General features: G+C 43.7%; 1 protein-coding gene and 1 pseudogene across 1 annotated transcript; both read right to left on the bottom strand.

Moving 5' to 3' along the window:
• Positions 1–926: 926 nt before the first annotated feature.
• LOC136388402 (transcription and mRNA export factor ENY2-like) lies at positions 927–1,646 on the bottom strand (annotated as a pseudogene).
• A 240-nt stretch (positions 1,647–1,886) lies between these two features.
• Positions 1,887–21,184, bottom strand: RBX1 (ring-box 1). The gene is made up of 5 exons (XM_066358489.1): positions 21,030–21,184; positions 19,087–19,165; positions 13,690–13,760; positions 8,405–8,490; positions 1,887–2,071 (listed from the first exon to the last, which is right to left on the bottom strand). The coding sequence occupies exons 1-5, from the start codon at positions 21,105–21,107 to the stop codon at positions 2,059–2,061; spliced, it is 327 nt and encodes a 108-aa protein (XP_066214586.1). The 5' UTR covers positions 21,108–21,184; the 3' UTR covers positions 1,887–2,058.
• Between the last annotated feature and the right edge of the window lie 783 nt (positions 21,185–21,967).

The raw sequence follows: 21,967 nt of genomic DNA, 5'->3' as shown, positions 1-21,967 counted from the left end.
ATAGCCCACCATCAGAGGTGGGTTAAGGTCCGTTGAGGCCCTGGGCACAGAATATTGGGCTCCTTACATTAGAAAAAAGTGTCAAGTTGGGGTTTTGCAGGGGTCCTTCAGAAGTTGGGGCCCAGGGTGTGCGCTCGGTGCGCCCACCATTTACTCTGTCTCTACCCACCATCTTCTGGCTCCAGTTCTTTTTTTTTTTTTATTAATTTTTTTTAGTTTTTTTTTTTTTTAAGATTTTATTTATTCAATTTCAGAGAGGAGAGAGAGAGAGAGAGAGAGAAAGGGGAGGAGCAGGAAGCATCAACTCCCATATGTGCCTTGACCAGGCAAGCCCAGGGTATCGAACAGGTGACCTCAGTGTTCCAGGTCAACGCTTTATCCCACTGCGCCACCACAGGTCAGGCTGGCTCCAGTTCTTTTACCGTCTGCCTGAATCCAACGGGAAACTGCACATGGCCATGGCAGCAGCAACTGGCCTCACATCTCGTTAATTCAACTTGAAGTGATACCATTTATTTGAGGGGGGCAGGGGGAGAGGAGGAGGAAAGAGGAGGGGGGGGAGAAGGGGTTGGGGGACAGAGAGGAGGAAAGAGAGATGAGAAGTATCAACCCATAGTTGTGTTACTTTAGCTGTTCACTGATTGCTTCTCATATGTGCCTTGATGGAAGGGCTCAAGCCAAGCCAGTGACCATGGGATCATGATAATGATCCGCATTCAAGCTGGATGAGCCTGCACCCAAGCCGGAAACCCTCAGGGTTTTGAACCTGGGACCTCAAAGTCCCAGGTAGATGTTCTATCCACTAAACCAACACTGGTCAGACTATGACAACAACTTTTTTTTCAAACTCATTCATGATATTTATTAAAATAACACATTTAGGGGGAAAAATTAATATAATGTATACATCATTACTGAAAACTGTATACCATCATACAAAAAAAGATTTTATTTTGGGAAAGTGATTCCTAATTTATGGCAAGTTTTACTGTCAGAAATAAGACCACAAAACAACACAATATAAATCAATCTTAAAGGCTGGCATGCTGAGCAAGGAATGTTCTTATTCTTTGTAGAAGCTCCTTCTTTACACTGTCAGGTAGCAGGGCTCTGCCTTTTGATGTGATTTCAGCCACCAGATCATCAACAGTAATGTGTTCTAGTGCATTTTCTTTAATTCTTTACTGTGTGCCTTCCAGCCACGTTCAATGAATGAAGCTCTCAGCAACTCTTCGAGGTGTTCTTTCTCCGGTTTCTATAAACTTTTGGTTAATTGCTGCTCTCATCTGAGCATCTTGTTCACCTTCCTTCAGCAAGGGCTGTCCCTTCTCAGAGAGGAAATGACCCTTGAGCGGATGTCCGTTACCTACCACACTCTTTGGCTGCCCGAACTTAGACCCTCAGTAGCTCAGGCAAGGAAGCACACAGAAAGCTTAAACACGCATTTCCAGGGCGGGTCTCCAGTGACACCAATTTTTAACTTGAGTTCTTAAATTATTCTTCTGCCAACCAAGACTAAACACTAGATTTTTTCAAGTTTACTCTTCTAAACTAAGAACAGAAAGCAACCTGTCGTATACAAAGTTAACATTTGTATGGTGCTTTTACAGTTTACAAAGCCTCTTTCTGTGCCTACATGATGCCATTGAGTTCTTAGAAGCCACCATATAGAGGAGGAAAGCTTAGAGCAGAGGCGACTTGCCCAAGATTGTCATCAGTAACCAGGCTATAGACAGAAGCCTTGTGACTAAGTGATGTGCTCACAGGACACCTCTGCTCTGACTCTAATGTACAAACATCTCATTTTCACAAGCTGGCTTTCCAACCTAGGAAGAGGGAACCTTTTATTTATGTTCACTTTTATCACATACACAAGAGACAGCATCTTTTCTAGAATCCAACCGGATTTTATTTGACACAACACAATAGAACTTCAGGAACAACAAACAGAAAAGACAAAGAAGACCCGGTTCTATCTAATTTACAAATAAGTAACAGGAGGGCAAGTCATTAAATGAGTAACAAAACAGTTAGCTTGATGGAAGAATATTCTTTTTTCTAGTGCCCGTATCTGAAAGACAAAGTAAAGTATTTTACTAATTCCTTAGTAATTTCATGTTTTGAGACTATAAAACCGGCTTAAACATGAGCAAATTTGATTAGAACTTTGAAAAGATGTAAGTGTGCTACAAGATTGGGTTATGACACTGTTCTCTGCTCTTTCATCTTACCTATTACCCTCAACTGCTCTTAGTGAAGGGACTCAATCATACTCACCTGACCTTCCTTCTAGTCAGCAGACAGATGCTGGGCAGTATTAGAAAGGTGAGAGAGCCTGACCAGGCAGTGGCGCAGTGGATAGCGCGTCGGATAGGGACGCGGGGGACCCAGGTTCGAGACCCCCAAGGTCGCCAGCTTGAGCACAGGCTCATCTGGTTTGAGCAAAGCTCACCAGCTTGAGCCCAAAGTAGCTGGCTCGAGCAAGGGGTCACTCAGTCTGCTGTAGCCCCATGGTCAAGGCACATATGAGAAAGGAATCAATGAACAACTAAGGTGCCGCAACGAAGAATTGATGCTTCTCATCTCTCTCCCTTCCTGTCTGTCTGTCCCTCTCTCTGCCACACACACACACATACACACAAAATAAAGGTGAGAGAAAAAGTCAGAGCTGCTGGTTGCTCAGACAGTTTGAGATCTTGACATCCCCCCCCCCCCCCGCCCACGGATGGCAGCTTTTTTTTCACCTCCACTCCAGTACAAAGGCAGGTTTGGGGTAAAGCAGTACAGAGAATAGTAATAGAACAGCCTTCATTTCCAAAATCTATAACCAGCAGCCATTAGAGCTCTGACTGCATTCAGCACTACAGAAAGTAGAATAACTAAGCATGGATTTCAAGTGGATTCTGATTTCCCCAGAAGCCAAAATTTGGCTCTGCCATGATTATAAAAGTAAACAAGCCTGACCGGGCGGTGGTGCATTGGATGGAGAGTTGGACTGGGACGCAGAGGACCCAGGTTCAAGACCCCGAGGTCACCAGCTTGAACGTGGGCTCATCTGGTTTGAGCAAGGCTCACCAGCTTGAGCCCAAGGTCGCTGGCTCGAGCAAGGGGTCACTCAGTCTGCTGTTGTTCCCCTATCAGGGCACATATGGGAAAGCAGTTGATGAACAACTGGGGTACCGCAGCGAGGAATTGATGCTTCTCATTTCTCTCTCTTCCTGTCTGTCCCTATCTGTCCCTCTCTCTGACTCTCTCTGTCTCTGTCACAAAAAAAAAAAAAAAAAGTAAACAAGTCCAGGGAATTTCTTCCACATATAAATGGATTTCTTTTTTTTAAATTTAATTTATTTTATTTTATTTATTCATTTTAGAGAGGAGAAAGAGAGGGAGAGAGAAAGACAAGAGAGAGAGAGAGAGAGAGAGAGAGAGAGAGAGAGGAGAGAGAGACAGGGGGGAGGAGCTGGAAGCATCAACTCTCATATGTGCCTTGACCAGGCAAGCCCAGGGTTTCGAACCGGCGACCTCAGCATTTCCAGGTCGATGCTTTATCCACTGCGCCACCACAGGTCAGGCTAAATGGATTTCTTGAACACAAAATTCATTATCTTACTTAATTGTTTGTCCTAGTGGTTCTTTTGGGGCAGTTAGCCTCTGATTAAAATACTTTGTAAAAAACATATGTATAGCCTGACCAGGCAGTGGCGCAGTGGACAGAGCATCAGATGGGACACGGAGGACCCAGGTTCAAAACCCTGAGATCGCCCGCTTGAGCACGGGCTCATCTGGTTTGAGCAAGGGGTCATTCGGTCTGCTGTATCCCCCCGGTCAAGGTACCTATGAGAAAGCAATCAATGAGAAACTAAGGTGATGCAATGAAGAAATGATGCTTCCCATCTTTCTCCCTTCCTGTCTGTCTGTCCCTCTCTCTGTCTCTGTCACACACAAAAAAAATATAAATATGGATGGAAACCAAGATACTGAACTCTGGATCAGTGTTTTAATCTTCCTGAGACTATTAGATCCTTAAAGCACTTTTCATAAGAAATCCACTTGAATATTGTCTAAAAAGCAGTTATGCTAGACTCCACACAGAGTAGATGCTAGTGTTTGTTAGTGGGCTGGAGAACCTAGAAGTTGCCTATCAGATTAAAGAAAGCTCTAATTTGTCTCTTATCATTTTGTTTTCCCAGTGCACTGGAAACCACTGCCAGGCTGTCACTGGCTGGATATAGTGGCAGTGTCAAAGCCCAACACTAGGAATTCTTCACACTCCCTACTTTTTAGGTTCAGCTCTGGGCATATGTAATGGGCAACATGAGACAGTTTTGGTCTAAAACAGAATCCTGAGCCTGCTCTTGTGAGAAGCAAGTCACAAAGGCCTCTTGAGAACTCAGAAAAGTTCTTCTGCCTTGACATGTATTACTGTCATGATTCTAATCAGAATGTAAGCTCCCCAAGAACAGGGAAGGACTGTCTCGTACATTTTCATATCTGACACATTACTTAGCACACACTTTGCTGAACAGAGTGCAACTGTATGAGTTAGAGACTATTTGGCGGCATCTTTAAAATGAACATGCATTTGAATTTGATATGACTTCCAAAACTCCTTACCTAAATAAATAACCAAGTCCAAAAGCAAAATAACTGTACAATAAGGGTTTTCTAAATGCTTAACACATGGAAGAATCCTTTTTTTTTTTTTTAAACAAAAGAGAGAGACAGAGACAGACAGAAAGGGAAATAGATGAGAAGCATCAATTCTTCGTTGTGGCACCTTAGTTGTTCATTGATTGCTTTCTCATATGTGCCTTGATGGGGGGGGGGGGGCTACAGCAGAGTGAGTGACCCCTTGCTCAAGCCGCTCCCAAGCTGGATGAGCCAGTGCTCAAGCTGGTGACCTCGGAGTTTCGAACCCGGGTCCTCCGCATCCCAGGTCAGTGCTCTATCCACTGCACCACCACCTGGTCAGGCTAAAGAACTCTATATTTTTTTTAATTTCAAAACTAATTACATTCTACCCTGGCTGGATGACTCCATTGGTTAGAGCACCGTTGCAAAGTGCAGAGATTGCTGATTTGATCCCTGGTCAGGGCACATATAGGCACAGATTAATGTTCCTGTCTCTCTGTCTCTTCTCCCTTCCTCTCTAAAGTTAATTTAACAATTAAAAAAACTAATTACATTCTACTAATCAAAACTCATATCTAAATAAACATCCCCTTTCTCATAAAAATTTGACAAAGAAAATGACCAATAATTCAACAGAAAAAAAGGGCATTACACAGAAAAACATGAGGCATAAAAACATAAAAAGTAGTCCAACCTCACTCAAAATTCTAAAAATGCAATTGAATACTAATTTGCAACTATTAGAGTTGCTAAGATGGAAATGAGTCTTTCACCTTGGTCTTTTAATCTCACTCCTGGAGGTAACCATCAGCAAGAGTTTCTTAGCTTTCCTGGCTATCTCTATACAGGGGTTCATCAGGTTACAACAGTCTGGACATTATGATGTTTTGGGTTTATGATACTCACTCCCATAAAAACTTTAAAAAATTGAGACCTGAGTGTTTCGGCTTATGCTGTTAGCGTCATGCTTATGGACTATGTTGGCAAACAAGTTTGGTTGCGTGTGGTGAAAGAATATGTAGTAACGTGACATATGAGTGAGAGAGATGGCGTCCCCCAGCACGCTTACCTATGCCATTTTGGACTGTTAAAAGCGCAAGTGTTCTGTTTGTGTTAGGATAGGGTGTGTTTTGACTTACACCAAAATTCAGGTTATATCACTGTGGTAGGAATGAAACTGTGTTGTAACCCGAGGACCCCGTATATATGTACTTGTATGTGTATGGGTGTATATGCACTGTTTAGAGAGAGTATAAACAAGTACATATTCTTAGGAAAGGGAAACCTGACATATCGAAAATAAAAATGTACATACTCCTTACCCAGAAATTCCTCTTCTAAGAATTATTGCTTGAGATATACACTACTTGCACATACACACAAAGATTCGTGTTCGAGGATGTTTTTATCCCTACACATTGTTTTTAACAGTGAGAAACTGAAAACTTACATGTCTATTAACAGGAACTCATTAAATAAACTATGGTGTATCAACATAAAAACATACTCTGCAGCCTGACCTGTGGTGGCGCAGTGGATAAAGCGTCGACCTGGAAATGCTGAGGTCGCTGGTTCGAAACCCTGGCCTTGCCTGGTCAAGGCACATATGAGAGTTGATGCTTCCAGCTCCTCCCCACCTTCTCTCTCTCCTCTCTCTCTCCCTCTCTGTCTCTCTGTCTCTCTCTCCCTTTCTCTCTCCTCTCTAAAATGAAGAGAAAAAAAATAAAAAATAATAAAAACATAGTTTAAAAAAAAAAATAAGTTGAAATTAAAAAAAAAAAAACATGCTCTGCAACCATTAGAAAGGAGGTATTTTGATATGTGGATATGAAAAATCTCCAAAATGAAATGGAAATGCAAAGTAAATTACTATATAAGATGCTTGTATCTATGTTAAAGGAAAAATTATATAGGTATAGCCCCCATATATATACATACAAGTACATATATGTAAATAGGAAAGCTAAGAAGCTCTTGTTGATGGTTATCTCCAGGAACAAGATTAGAAAACGAAGGTGAAGACTAATTTTATTTTTAACTTCCTTTCTTTCTTTTTTAAAAAATGTTTATTTTATTGGTTTTAGAGTGAGAAGAAGGGGGGAGAGAGAGACAGACAGACAAACAGGAACATCAATCTGTTCCTGTATGTGCTCTGACCAGGGATAAAATAACCTCTGTTCTTCCAGATGATGCTCTAACCCAGTGGTCCCCAACCCCTGGGCTGCGGACTGGTACCAGTCTGTGGGCCATTTGGTACTGGTCCGCAGAGAAAGAATAAATAACTTACATTATTTCCGTTTTATTTATATTTAAGTCTGAACGATGTTTTAGTTTTAAAAAATGACCAGATTCCCTCTGTTACATCCGTCTAGACTTACTCTTTTTTATTTATTTATTTATTTATTTATTTATTTATTTATTTAATTTTTCTGAAGCTGGAAACGGGGAGGCAGTCAGACAGACTCCCGCATGCACCCGACCAGGATCTACCTGGCACGCCCACCAGGCGGCGATGCTCTGCCCCTCCGGGGCGTCGCTCTGTTGCGACCAGAGCCACTCTAGCGCCTGAGGCAGAGGCCATGGAGCCATCCCCAGCGCCCGGGCCATCTTTGCTCCAATGGAGCCTTGGCTGTGGGAGGGGAAGAGAGAGAGAGGAAGGAGAGGGGGATGGTGGAGAAGCAGATGGGCGCTTCTCCTGTTGCCCTGGCCGGGAATCGAACTCGGGACTTCCGCACCCCAGGCTGACACTCTACCACGGAGTCAACCGGCCAGGGCTAAGACTCACTCTTGATGCTTGTCTCGGTCACATGATACATTTATCCGTCCCACCCTAAAGGCTGGTCAGTGAAAATATTTTCTGACATTAAACCGGTCTGTGGCCCAAAAAAGGTTGGGGACCACTGCTCTAACCAACCAAGCTATCTGGCCAGGGCATGGAAGACTAATCTTTGTGGTCCATCCTTTGGAGCATTTAAATTTTTTTTTTCTTCTCATTTTTCTTTTTTGCAACAGAGACAGAGGGACAGATAGGGACAGACAGGAAGAGAGAGAGATGAGAAGCATCAACTCTTCATTGTGGGACCTTAGTTGTTCATTGATTGCTTTCTCATATGTGCCTTGATGGGGGGAGGGGCTACAGCAGAGCGAGTGACCCGTTGCTCAAGCCAGTGACCTTTGGGCTCAAGCCAGCGATCACAGGATCATGTCTATAATCCCACACTCAAGCCAGTGACCTTGGGGTTTCAAACCTGGGTCCTCTGCGTCCCAGTCCAATGCTCTATCCATTGCGCCACCATCTGGTCAGGCTTGAGCATTTAAATTTAAAAAATTTTATCATACCATGTTTTACTTACATAATAATTTAGTTGAAATAGACATAAATGCCATATCAGAATTAATTAACATGAGACAAACCAAAGAAAAAAGATAGGTGGATATGATTCCGCCTAAAACAAAGATACCTGGGATTAGTTAGCCCCTACAGCCTTATTATAAATGTGATTTTGAAAATACTTAATAATTTGAGGATTCTCATATTTTTCTACTTTCATAGACCCCTCGACAGTTGAGAACTCTAGGCTGCAAACTTCCAATGTTGGCTGTACCTTGTGCACTTTCCACACAGATGAGTCTTTAATTAACCAAAAGCTATAAGTTATATTCCATGGCTCCATGTTTTAAGACTATGCACCCTTCAGCCTGAGGTGAGGCAAAGAACAGCACTGACCACAAATCCCAGTCTTTTAACATCAAAACAGTCAGAGATACCTACTTTTGGAATTCCCACTCTCTGTTGTCCAGGGGACACACCTGCCGTGTTTTGAGCCAGCGAGAGATGCAGTGGAAGTGAAAAGCATGCTGGAAGAAAAGACACATTTTATTAAAAATAACTGTAAACTAAATCATCTACTGACAATATGTCTCAGAAGCAGTGGAGTGGTTACACACTGGGGACTGGAGAAGAATACTGGGAGACAAGAAACAATGAGAGGCAAAAGAACATAATCTATGCACTTTGGTTAAGTACAAGGTTATTTCCAATGAAACATTTTGCAAGAAGTGTCATTATTACTAAAGGAGGAAACTATTTAGGAAGAACGGTGAGTCCTCTCCCTCTCTCTTAAGATGGAAAGTGGCTCTCTGGTACTATTTGGTCTGTAAGGGGATGCGTCTACAGTCCTCAGACACACACAGGAGGCCCTTGATCACATGCAGATTTCAAACTTCCCCATTCTTTTTACTTTTTTATTTATTGATTTCAGCAAGAGAGGAAGAGGGAGAAGGAGAAGGGGGAGAGAGAGAAATAGAAACATCAAGCTGCTCTTGTATATTCCCTGACCGGGGTTGGAACTGGCAACCTCTGTGCCCTGGGATGCTGCTGTAACTGAGCTATCCGGTCAGGGCAAACCACCTCATTCTTTTTCTTTTTTTTAAGTGAAAGGAGGGGAGTAAAGACAGAATCCTGGATGTGTCCTGACTGGGATCCACCCGGCAACCCCCATCTGGGGCTGAAACTTGAATCAACTGATCTATTGTCAACACCTGGGCCAACACTTGAACCAATCGAGTGGCTATGGGAGGGGAAGAGAAAGAGAAGTGGGACAGAGAAGGAAGAAAAGCAAATGGTTGCTTCCCCTGTGTGCTCTGACCAGGAATTGAACCTAGGATGTCCATAGGCTCAGCCAATGTTCTATCCACTGAGCCACTGGCCAGGGCCTCAAACTTCCCCACTCTTGATCCCCAGCTGTACCCACCCCCCTTGGAGAATAGGAACCCTAGGAGAAGAGCATTCTCAGCCCCTGGTAGTGTACTGACACTGCCACCCACCCAGAGTTGAGATGGATGTTCCTCAAACTTCCCACACCCAGGTCAATTCTATTCAGAGGATTTTATTTCCAGATTTGTTCATAGACATAGTGCTATTATAAGAGTTCAGTGCTCAATAAACCTTTAAAAAATATCTTATTTATTGATTTTTTTAGAGAGAGAGGAGTGAGAGAGAGAGACAGAGAGAGAGAGAGAGAAGGGGGAGGAGCAGGAAGCATCAACTCCCATATGTGCCTTGACCAGGCAAGCCCAAGGTTTGGAACCGGCGACCTCAGTGTTCCAGGTCGACGCTTTATCCCACTGCGCCACCACAGGTCAGGCCATCAATAAACCTTTAATGGGTGACGGACTTCGTCTTAAAAGGGAATGAGATAGAAAATTAGGATAAAAAGAAGTATTATGATGAGCAAACTTCCCACAAGCAATAAATTGAGCATCAACGGGCTTATTTAAGGATCAACATAGAAACAAGACAAGAGTACCACAAATACTGGTAACTGACAGAGAGCTAGGGATTGACTTTCAGATTTAGGGAAAAGGAAAGCGTGCGTGCCATAATGATCTGCAGATACCAACCACAACATCTCTGTCATGGCCATTTATTCCCCTCACCCTGCTCATATGCGTCGAGTTTTAAGACAGAAGTGGCAAGTGTTCCTCCTCATCTAATCTGTCCTGGATAGGTCAGCTGAGATGGAGACAGGGGAAAAACGCTGACACCCAACAAAATAATGAAAGCTTTTGCAGGCTTGGTTTAGAAACAGCCTTGAAATCTGGTCAGTTAAAGAAGAATCACAGTATCAATTATCTTGTGAACTGTCTTTTGACAAAGACAAAACAGAATTCAGTAATTAAGAATGGAATCCAAAGCTAGTACACTTACGGATATTCAACAGGACAAATACTCTCCTAGACTGACAACTTTTGGAAGATCCCTTTCCTGGCCAGATAGCTCAGTTGGTTGAAGCCTTACCCCAAAACACAAGGGTTGCCAGTTCCATCCCTGGTCAGGTCACTTACAGAAACAGATCAATATTTCTGTGTGTCTCTCTTCCTTCCTTCCTTCCTCTCTAAAATCAGTAAAATAAAAATAAATAATTTCTAAAAGGCAGAGAGCTGCCTGACCAGGCGGTGATGCAGTGGGTAGAGCATCAAACTGGGATGCAGAGGACCCAGGTTCGAGACCCCGAGGTTGCCAGCTTGAGCACGGGCTCATCTGGTTTGAACAAAAAAGCTCACCAGCTTGGACCTAAGGTCGCTGGCTTGAGCAAGGGGTTACTCGGTCTGCTGTAGCCCCACAGTCAAGGCACATATGAGAAAGCAATCAATGAACAACTAAGCCATTGCAATGAAAAACTGATGATTGATGCTTCTCATCTCTCTCTGTTCCTGTCTGTCTGTCCCTATCTGACTCTCTCTGTCTCTATAAAAAATAAATAAATAAATTTTAAAATAAATAAATAAATAAAAGACAGACAGCTGAGAAACTTTTTCTTTTTTTTTTTTTAACAGAGACAGAGAGTCAGAGAGAGAGATAGACAGGGACAGACAGATGGGAGCGGAGAGATGAGAAGCATCAATCATTAGATTTTTATTGCGCGTTGCGACACCTTAATTTTTCACTGATTGCTTTCTCATATGTGCCTTGACCGCGGGCCTCCAGCACACCAAGTAACCCCTTGCTGGAGCCAGCAACCTTGGGCTCAAGTTGGTGGGCTTTTGCTCAAACCAGATGAGCCTGCGCTCAAGCTGGTAACTTCGGGGTCTCGAACATGGGTCCTCCGCATCCCAGTCCGACACTCTATCCACTGCGCCACCACCTGGTCAGGCTGAGAAACTTTTCTTTATCACAAAGACAGGCTCACCTAATGGGACCTGTGACACCCTTTTCCACCTGCCACTTCCCCCATGAGGCACTCTGTAGCAGCACAGGGTCCTTAAACACCGCAGCTACCACAGGAAAAAAGGGAAAGGGGATGCAAATGAGGTTGCATGGCAGGTGGCAGCATCCCTGAATATTCCCAATCCCAACTTTTTTCCTGTTAATAATCTAAGATATATTATGGGTATGCTGAGGAGTCTCAAAGTACACTGACCAGTGCTTTATACTTTACAAAAGATGTCAACATATATTTGAGCACTACAGTGACCCTGGCAAGCAAGTATGACAGGTATTATCATCTTCATTGTATAGACAGAAAACTGAAACCCAGACAAGTAAAGTGCCCTGCCTATTTCATAGAACTGGTCAGTAAAGACCCAGAACCAGAATCCAGGACTAAACCAAAGGCTTCTGTCACAGGCTTCACGCTGGCTCCTTGTTATGGCAGTCTCTCTGTGTAAGTCTCTCCTTAGCCAAATTAGGAGAAGCCCACTCCCTTTTCCTTCCACCACAGAGTAACATGGTTCTTAGTATATGCCTGAATGCCAGAGAGAGAGCAAAGAGCCCAATGTATTTTCTTTCTTTATCCCAATGAACAACAAATGCTGTCCCTTAGCCAATACAGGCTTCTGTGAAACAGCCCAGAGGACCCTGACAGAATTAAGATGGTCACAACATAGAGTAGGTGAGCCTCAAGTACTGATACCTATTATCTCTTCAGTAGCAACCACTACTCCAAAGTGTTTGTATTTCTTTAGCAAACACTTATGCTTATTATGTGCCAGGAAGTGTTTTTTCCAAGCACTTTGAACATAAAATTATTTCATTCTGAGTAAACTCTATTCAGGCTACTGTTAGCCCTATTTTACATGAGGGAACCCAGGCTGACATATGTCTAATACCTGCCCAAGCCACAGGTTAAGTTGCATAGACAGGGAATGGTGGTCTGACTCCAAGCCTCTTAGGCCCGTGTCATACAAGGCGCTGTGGGTCCCCAGTCCCCTTGGCACAGGAGGTCCAGACAGGAATTTTAGCTCATCTGAGTGGAACTATATAGCTATAAGGATGAATTTTTAACACATGCTAGAAATAACATATTTGATGTTTGTTATCCTTCACAGCTGTCACACCCTGGAAGGCTGTACATTCAGTCCAATGATGCTGCACAAAACATTTCTGGCATGAGCCATATTTTAAAAGAAATTCTTAACTTAGTTCATTTGCCACACTTAAAATGCACGTTGAATGTACACGCACACACACACTTGAACAGTCAATTTAATCACCAAATTTAGTTCTATAAGACACCTAACCTTAACAAAAATTTCTGTTAAGAAGGTAAAGATTACCATCAACAGGAGAATATTCCAAACCCTGTGCCAAAGACTTTGAAAGCAATTTGCGAAGATGACTCTCCAAAATGTTGCTAATAAATGTGGGCCAACTCTGTAACTGACATGTTGCTAATAAATGTGGGCCTCTGGCCTGACCTGTGGTGGCGTAGTGGATAAAGCGTCGACCTGGAAATGCTGAGGTCGCTGGTTCGAAACCCTGGGCTTGCCTGGTCAAGGCACATATGGGAGTTGATGCTTCCAGCTCCTCCCCCTTCTCTCTCTCTGTTTCTCCTCTCTCCCTCTCCCTCTGTCTCTCCCTTTCCTCTCTAAAATGAATAAATAAATTTAAAAAAAAAAATTAAAAAAAAAAATTTAAAGGCCCTGGCCGGTTGGCTTAGCGGTAGAGCATCAGCCTAGCGTGCGGAGGACCCGGGTTCGATTCCCGGCCAGGGCACACAGGAGAAGCGCCCATTTGCTTCTCCACCCCTCCGCCGCGCTTTCCTCTCTGTCTCTCTCTTCCCCTCCCGCAGCCAAGGCTCCATTGGAGCAAAGATGGCCCGGGTGCTGGGGATGGCTCTGTGGCCTCTGCCTCGGGCGCTAGAGTGGCTCTGGTCGCAACATGGCGACGCCCAGGATGGGCAGAGCATCGCCCCCTGGTGGGCAGAGCGTTGCCCCTGGTGGGCGTGCCGGGTGGATCCCGGTCGGGCGCATGCGGGAGTCTGTCTGACTGTCTCTCCCTGTTTCCAGCTTCAGAAAAAATGAAAAAAAAAATAAAATAAAATAAATTAAAAAAAATTAAAAAAAAATAAATGTGGGCTTCTGCAATAACTCAAAATTTTTACCCTGGAACAGGTGAATAGTACAAAGATTTAAAATCTTTTTTTACTATTTGTATACCTTTTGAAAGAAAGGTGGGTTAGTTATTTTTTTTCATAGTTATTTTTAAGAATGGCAAATCAGAAAAAGCGTTAATATGTTTACAAGCCATGCTGATAGGGAAAGATGTTTCCTTACATTGCAGACTCCCCACGCGACAGTGCACTCTTCGGAAGTGGCAGACGCCTGGTTAGCCTGACATTCTATGCCTGTGGGAACAAGAGCAACAAGATCACAGACCACAGGAGCAACCTTTCAACCTATAGCAGTCCTACCTACACAATTACATAATGACATGATTTGAGGGTAGGCTGGGGAAAAAAGTGGTGCAAACCTGAACAAAATCTTCAGTTAATTAATTAGTCATAATTGTTTTTTTAATGAATGTCAAAAAGGATGAAGAACAGATAAGGCAGAGATGTGACTTAACAGTATGCTTTGCAATGAATTCCTACCATTGATCAAAAACAGACTAACAGGCCCTGGCCGGTTTGCTTAGTGGTAGAGTGTCAGCCTGGCGTGCAGGAGTCCCAGGTTCGATTCCCAGCCAGGGCACACAGGAGAAGGGCCCATCTGCTTCTCCACCCCTCCCTCTCTCCTTCCTCTCTGTCTCTCTCTTCCCCTCCCGCAGCCGAGGCTCCACTGGCGCAAAGTTGGCCCGGGCACTGGGGATGGCTCTATGGCCTCTACCTCAGGCGCTAGAATGGCTCTGGTTGCAGTGGAGCAACGCCCCAGATGGGCAGAGCATCGCCCCCCGGTGGGCATGCCGGTGGATCCCCGTTGGGCTCATGCGGGAGTCTGTCTGACTGCCCCCCCCCCCCGTTTCCAACTTCAGAAAAATACAAAAAAAAAAAAAAAAAAAAAAACCAAACCCAAAACAAAAACAGACTAACAAAGGAAAAGGCACTAATTCTGACCATAGCCTGACTTGTCCAAATGAAAGTAATTCCTCCTAATTTTGTAAATTTCATAAACAAAGTCACCTCATAACTTTTACTGTTTTGATAACTGGCATCTTTTCCCTATTCTTAGTGAATGCTTCCTTGTAGGCTCTCAGAACATCCAGGCTTGCCCACCTGAATAAAGCTCCATAGCCTAAGAGAATCAGGCAGACACACGTGAACTGGGACAAAAGCAAGATAAAAGGGAATGAAAAGGCCTGCAGCAAAATGTAGGGTATGCTCTGTACAAAGACATCAAATATCAAGTCTTTTTTTTTTTTTACAGGGACAGAGAGAGAGTCAGAGAGAGGGAAAGATAGGGACAGACAGACAGGAACAGAGAAAGATGAGAAGCATCAATCCTCAGTTTCTCGTTGCAACACCTTGTTCATTGATTGCTTTCTCATATGTGCCTTGACCACGGGCCTTCAGCAGACCGAGTGACCCCTTGCTTGAGCCAGTGACCTTGGGTCCGAGCTGGTGAGCTTTTTTTTTTTTTTTGCTCACGCAGATGAGCTTGTGCTCAAGCTGGCGACTGTGGGGTCTCAAACCTGGGTCTTCCACATCCCAGTCCGATGCTCTATCCACTGCACCACTGCCTGGTCAGGCTCAAATATCAAGTCTTTAAAACACTGTCAACAAAGCAAATCTGTCTGGCCAACAGGTTAGAGATCTGGCATCCACCCCACAGTGATGCTCTGGCCGGGGTAGTGAGTCCATCTGGTGAACAGAACAAATTACTGAAATGGATACAATATAAATTTCATACAGAAGGAAGAGAAGAGAACTTCAAAAGAATGAAAATCTGAAATCAAGAAATGATCGGTGGAGCCTGACCAGGCCATGGCGCAGTGGATAGAGCATTAGACTGGGATGTGGAGGACCCAGGTTCGAGACACTGAGGTTGCCAGCTTGAGCACGGATTCATCTGGTTTGAGCAAAGTTCGTCAGCTTGAACCCAATGTCGCTGGCTTGGGCAAGGGGTTATTCAGTCTGCTGTAGCCCCATGGTCAGGGCACATATGAGAAAGCAATCAATGAAACAACTAAAGTGCCACAATGAAAAACTGATGTTTCCCATCTCTCTCCCTTCCTGTCTATCCCTCTCTCTGACTCTCTTTCTCTCTGTCAAAAAAAAAAAAAAAAAATCGGTAGAGCTATCCTGGGGATAAATATTTAAGGAACAAGAATTACTAATGTATAATTTGCTTTCTCTGAAAGTGGTAACTAAATGGAGTCTTCCTTCTGAAGACGAAAAAGCTTCAGGAAAGACTATTTAATAGGAAACAATTACTTCAAACTTCTATGGGTAAAAAATAATAAAATTGGAAGAAAATAATGCTGAGATGTTAATGGTCTTAGGGGAAGAGATACATCGTAATATATCCCCCCCACCCTTTGAAAATATGAAAGGCAAAGAATCTGAAATTTTGGAACTTGCTTTTGCTACACAGATTCATACAACAGAGAGGATACCTGGGTTTTCTTTCTAATAAAAGTGGAGATTCAGGGTCTACACCGTATATTCAAGAATGTACTGGGGCTGTGACTATACTACCATATAAAGGGATGGCTGAGAAAATAAAATCTGATGTCTTTCAAGTTGGATCCTCTCACTTACATGAGGACTATGTATTATGAAATTAGCTATAAAGGCACAATGATTAATAACAAAACTGTTTTAAGGTACTTTATTTTGCTTATATTTTTCTAGGTCTAGGTTATTTTTAAGGGGCTCTGTCTTTCTACACCAAATGCAAAGTAGGCTCCTAATATTTGAATAGGCAAACAAAAACCACTTCCATAAACAAAGAATGGGGGACAAATATATTTATTTCTTACTAGAAAATCCCTAATAAAGAACAAAAATATATAGGCAGGATAGCCATCTAGAATGCCAGGTAAAATGGCATGAAAACTTACTAAATACAAGTGTAAAATATTCCCAAATAAAATGTCTTCAAGCTTTTGGTGCAAAGATTAAGTTGTTAGTTTAAACAGAAGAAAGATCATTGGAACAGTCAACCTAGACCAGACAGACAAGCAGAATGTAACGGGTTCCTATCACACCCCTGGCAAAGGCAGCTTATTTCATGTGATATACAAAGCTTAGGCACTCTTAAACTTCAATACTGCTAAGGAAGCAATGGCTTCATCTCAGAAGTGAACAGATTCACTCTTTCAAAACACTGATGGGACTATGGTTTTAGGAAGAGACTGGACAAAGCCTGGGTCTAAGCCTCTCCGGATGCCTTCTTCATCTGGAACTAGATTACCCGAGGTAATGGAGAAAATAACACCTAGTAGATTGTGTATTTCAGCATCTCTGTAAAACACCAAGAAATGGGGCAATATAAAATAAATACAAAGCTACAGTATCAATTAAATAAATACAGGCATATAATATCAATTTGGACTCAAAAAAGGAAGTCTTAAGACTAATAATGCTTTGTGGAAGAGTCCAACTGGGGCATAGCAATAATCACTCTTATTTACAGCTATGTATATAATTATTCACTTAATGCCAAACCAGAATTTATTTAAAAATGGTCATTGCTAAAACAAGTTTCTTATTTTCATCTTTAATAAAAAATCTTTTTCAAGAATCATAGTCCACTTGCCCAGCTGTGGCAATCAGATTTCTTTTTAGTGTCTGTATTAAACAAAAGAGCATGTTTCTTAAGGACAAAGACTTAATCTCAATTACTGTTTCATTTTTTATCTCATTTATTGTTTTATTCTGTTGTCTAGCAAAATGGCCGAGGATAAAAATATTTATTGAATGAATAAAAGATACTTCAAAATATTTTCATAATTTTTTGTTATAGAAGTGCAGTGTTCTACTTCTTCACTTGACATTTAAAATACATGAGACAGCAGGTATCTTAATTGAAACCCATGTTGATCCCTTAAGCGGTCAACTCTTTCTAAGAGAAGACAGACAATCAATGCTCTTTGTCTGTCATGGTCTTTCTAAGAAGTGCATTCTCTTTCATCCAGAGACACACAACTTAAGTATAGAGTTTAAAAAAAATCAGCCTGACCAGGCGGTGGCACAGTGGATAGAGCGTCGTACTGGGATGCAGAGGACCCAGGTTTGAAACCCTGAGGTCTCCAGCTTGAGCGCAAGCTCACTGGCTTGAGTGTGGGATCATAGACATGACCCCATGGTCACTGGCTTAAGCAAGGGGTCACTCGCTTTACTGTAGTCCTCCCCTCAGTCAAGGCACATATGATAGCAATCAATCAACAACTAATGTGTGCAAAGAAGAATTGATGCTCCTCATTTCTCTCCTTCCTGTCTGTCTGTCCCTATCTGTCCTTCTCTCTGTCACACACACAAAAAATCAGGGTTATATAAAATCATTATTTACAAAAGAGAGCCCCAAGAAAGTAAAATTTTCACTGGCACAACTCCTTGTGAAAACACATGGCAAAGAAATTGGCAAGCATGTAATCAAATACCCCACCCAAACACATTTAAAAATGTGCACGTGTTTTTCTGTGATGAGTTCCTTCTATCTATATTAAACATCACGATAGCTACTTATCTGCTCTGACTGCTGTATGAAAAGGTAAGCAGGGTCAAAACTCAGAAACCAAGGGCAATAATCTACCCAACACCTGCCATGTTTTGTGCTTTCCAAATTGCAACAATCACAAACTGTTCCTCAATTTTGTGTTTTTACTATTCACTGAGCAGATATTTAGTGAGAACCTATAATGTACTAGACAGTATGCTAGATGTTGGGAATAGCAGTATATAACATGGATAGAGGACCAATGAAATTTAATGGTTACTACCTCTTAACTGTGTTTGGGAAAACAGAAAATCTTCACTTCTTTATTTTTATTTAATTATTTAACAGAAACGGAGTCAGAAAAAGGGATAGGGTCAGACAGACAGGAAGGGAGAGAGACGAGAAGCATCAATTCTTCATTGCAGCTCCTTAGTTGTTCATTGATTGCTTTCTCATATGTGCCTTGACCAAGGGACTATAGCAGATTGACCCCCTGGCTCAAGCCAGCGACCTTGGGCTCAAGCCAGTGACATTTGGGCTCAAGCCAGCAACCATAAGGTCATGTCTATGATCCCAACCTCAAGCCAGTGATCCTGTGCTCAAGGTAACTTCGGGGTTGCAGAACCTGTGTCCTTCGCGTCCCAGTCCAATGCTCTATCCACTGCACCACTGCCTAGTCAGGCAAATCTTTACTTCTTAAACTTCTTTTACTTATAAATCTTGCCCAGCAAAAACTAGCTCTGACAGGATATTTAGTTCAAAGTTTACTATCTTCCTTTCACCTCTGCCTTTGAATCTGTGTACAAGATGAAAAATATAGAAGACAACAGTGCCTCTGGGTCCACAATTCATTCTAAATGTGGCCTTGTCCTCTTTAGATTTATTCTGAGATGGGTATGCCTCCAGAACATCATTAAAAACTATTTCAAACATAACAATGCACTAAATTCAGAAGACCCCAAGTGCTCTGATTATGCTTTATATTTCATTGTGAATAATAAAATTGGTCACATCAGGATAGCCACAATCTCTGTAACCTTCTCAATTTCCTCCCATCCTCCTCCAGTTACTTACAAAGATCCATAATGTGGTTCCTGCAGATGGCACAGTTATCAACCACAATATCCCAGGCCCAGAGGGCTACTGCATTCCACTGCAAAGAGAAAAAGGGGGGAACAAAGCACTCTCCTTGTAATACACATACATACACTCTAGAATTTCATGCTGCAGCTGCAGTTTTCATTTCTTTGGCCACAGGGACCACCAAACAATAGTTTCTGAATGTTACTTCATTCTTATATCAGATGGCATCATTAACCTACATGTATGCTTACCCATTTTCCAAACAGCTGAGTATATGAACACAGAAATAAATGAATCATCTTTTAATTTTATTTTTTTCTACAGCTTCAAATAATTTGGTAAGCTATCGATGTAAGCAAATCAGCAATAATTTTTAAGTGCTTGTTTCAGGTTTAATAAGCACAGAGTTGAATTATTATGCCAGTTCCCCTGGCAGTTGCAGAAAAGCTCAATTTCTGCCTAAATATCTGCTCTTCCAGGCAGCTTTGGATGCATGAGTGGGGAGATGAAAGCTAGGAACAGAATGAACTAAGATGATGGGTGGGATAAGCTGGATAACTAATTACCCAGTGTCAGTACACAGAACAAGGTCATCACTTAAATCTTACAAGATCACTTCATAACAAACTCTAAAATTCAGTAGAAGTTTGTTTAGCTCCTACCACCAAATAACCTGAAGTTCTCAACTTTTCATACTCAGACTCTTGTATTTAATTAATTCCAGCAAGAGTTTATCTAAAAATGGCATTTAAGTAATTCAACCTCCTGGCTTCTGCAATTATATTCCCAAACTCCCTTTCCATCCCCTAATTTGAGGCCATTTTCCAATAGTCATCTCTTCCATCCCAAGTGTCAGTGTCTAGGAACTTCTTCAGCACTTTTCATCCGACAGCTTCAACTTAGAGGAACAATATCCTACTTCTATTATTCTTCAATATGGCTGCTGGTTGTAACGGAGCATGCAGTGCCCACAATGAAACACCAAAAACCAACTTGGAGGGGAATACTGTCTGTGGTTAGCTAGATATTCCAGGAATAACACCTTTCCTTTTTCAGAATCCTCACTTTGAATAGATTTATTTTATCTTAGGTAGGAATCAGCACTTTTCTCCCAAACTGTTAGCAAACCACTACAAGGCATTTCATGCAAAAAGAATGTTCCACATTTTTTGTTTTCCTACTTTTAGCAGGTCTTTCGCAACTCGTATTCAACCCTTCCTTAAAAGACACAAGATCTAGGCTCGCATTTTGTTTTTAACAAATTACACCATGCTTTTTTGGGGGGCGGAGGGGGGGTTCTGGATATATTATGACAGGGACGGCTTGTAACAAACCAACAGACCTCAAAAGCGCCAAGAGTTACACTAAAGACACTTACACGGCGCAGCCTGGGACAGAGAAGGGGCTACTGGTAACTGACGCCTCGAGGAGGCGAGGACTGGGTAAAGGTCAGAGAGACCCGGAGCTTCGGAAAAGGGAGGGGAAGGGAGATCAGCCCGGTTCCTCAGAGGCCTCCAATGCGGTAGGACTTCAGGTTCCCAGCTTTCGCTGCACTGCCCCATCCTCCACCCTCCGCAACGCTCAGCCCCCCCCTTCTACCCACCCCACCCTCTCCTTCCTCCTAGCCACCCCCACCATTCTAGTGACAGCTCAAGCGCTTGGCTCTCGTAGTCAAGTCGAAACCCTGCGTATCTCAATAAGCACCTTCGTGATTGGCGCCTACCCTCCTAGCGAAACTAATATTGCCACTAACAGTGGGCCGCAGTCATGCCGATCAAGCCTAAGACCTGCCCCCACAGCTTCCTTCCGTGGTACCCGGTCCCAGGAACGCCCTGAAATGAAGCCCTTTCCCCCGCGTCTCGGTCTTCCTCGGGCCTGCCAGCCAGATCCGCGCCTCTCTAAGTTCCCTGAAGAAGGCGCTGGCGAGACCCAACCTTTTTCACTTCAAAGCGCTTCTTGCCCGCGCCGCTGTTGGTGCCGCTCGGGGTATCCACATCCATCGCCGCCGCCATTTTGGAAACACACGATCCTCCGTCCGGCCACTGCGCCTGCGCACCAGGGCACTTCTCGCTCCCCCTCCCGCCCCGGCACCTCCTCCTACACCCCGCCCCTTACTGGCGCGCGAGGGGCAGGTGGGGGCGGAGCACGTGGCCACGCCTCTTAAAGGCGCTGGCGGAGGTTCCCCCCCCCTACTTGGGCTGGAGAGGAGGCGGTGGCCCGAGCGGCTGGGGCTGAACCTGGACCGGGCGGGGCCGGGCAGACGTGACGGAGCCGGGTGGAAAAGCTCGAAAGAACTCGCTCTCCTCTCCCTCCCTCGGGAAGGCCCTAGCCACACTGCCTCAGCTGGGGCGGCGGCTGCTTCCTCCGCCCCAGCCGCGACCTGCGGCCCCGGCCCCGCCCCGCCTCGCCTTCCCGGCCGCTGCGTCTCTAGCGTGCCCGCGGGTTTTTCGCCGCGTTCGGTCCGGGAGGGGTGTAGGTGGGCGCTCTCTTTCTTGCTGCTGAAGCTGGAGTCCTGTTCACTGGCCGTTCGCAAGCCCTGACCGGCTTCTGAGCCAGGCCAGAGATGCAGCCTCCCTAGGAGGCCTGAGGCCGGGGAGAACTGGGGTCCAGGCACCATTTGATTTCCTGAGTCCAATTCGGGAAATGCTTAGGATTCGGCGGGGAGAAAAGAGCTTCCCGAATGTCCTTCCCAGAGCCAAACTGAGAGCAGGCACCTCCGCCTTCACCTGCCCACTCGAAATAACTGGAGGACGGAAGCCTGGGAGATGCCATCTCCAGCCCGCCCAAAATACCATTCTGCGTTAGAATGGTCTTTGGTTAAGGAACACGATTTCAACTTCATGCACTTGAGCTCGTGTTTCCCATTCCTCAG

This window comes from Saccopteryx leptura, chromosome 1 (genome assembly GCF_036850995.1).
Source record: "Saccopteryx leptura isolate mSacLep1 chromosome 1, mSacLep1_pri_phased_curated, whole genome shotgun sequence".
Classification (NCBI taxonomy): Eukaryota; Metazoa; Chordata; class Mammalia; order Chiroptera; family Emballonuridae; genus Saccopteryx; species Saccopteryx leptura.
The sequence above is the reverse complement of the archived record's forward strand: the minus strand, read 5'-3'. Positions and strand labels throughout refer to the sequence as shown.

What these genes read in the sequence shown, in the direction of transcription:
- RBX1 (XM_066358489.1), bottom strand. Translation starts at nt 21,107, where the DNA reads ATGGCGGCGGCGATGGATGTGGATACCCCGAGCGGCACCAACAGCGGC. An exon ending in AGCGCTTTGAAGTGAAAAAG is followed by an intron (nt 19,166 to 21,029) that starts GTTGGGTCTCGC and finishes TTCTCTTTGCAG; the next exon opens with TGGAATGCAGTAGCCCTCTG. An exon ending in TCGCGTGGGGAGTCTGCAAT is followed by an intron (nt 8,491 to 13,689) that starts GTAAGGAAACAT and finishes CTTTTCTTCCAG; the next exon opens with CATGCTTTTCACTTCCACTG.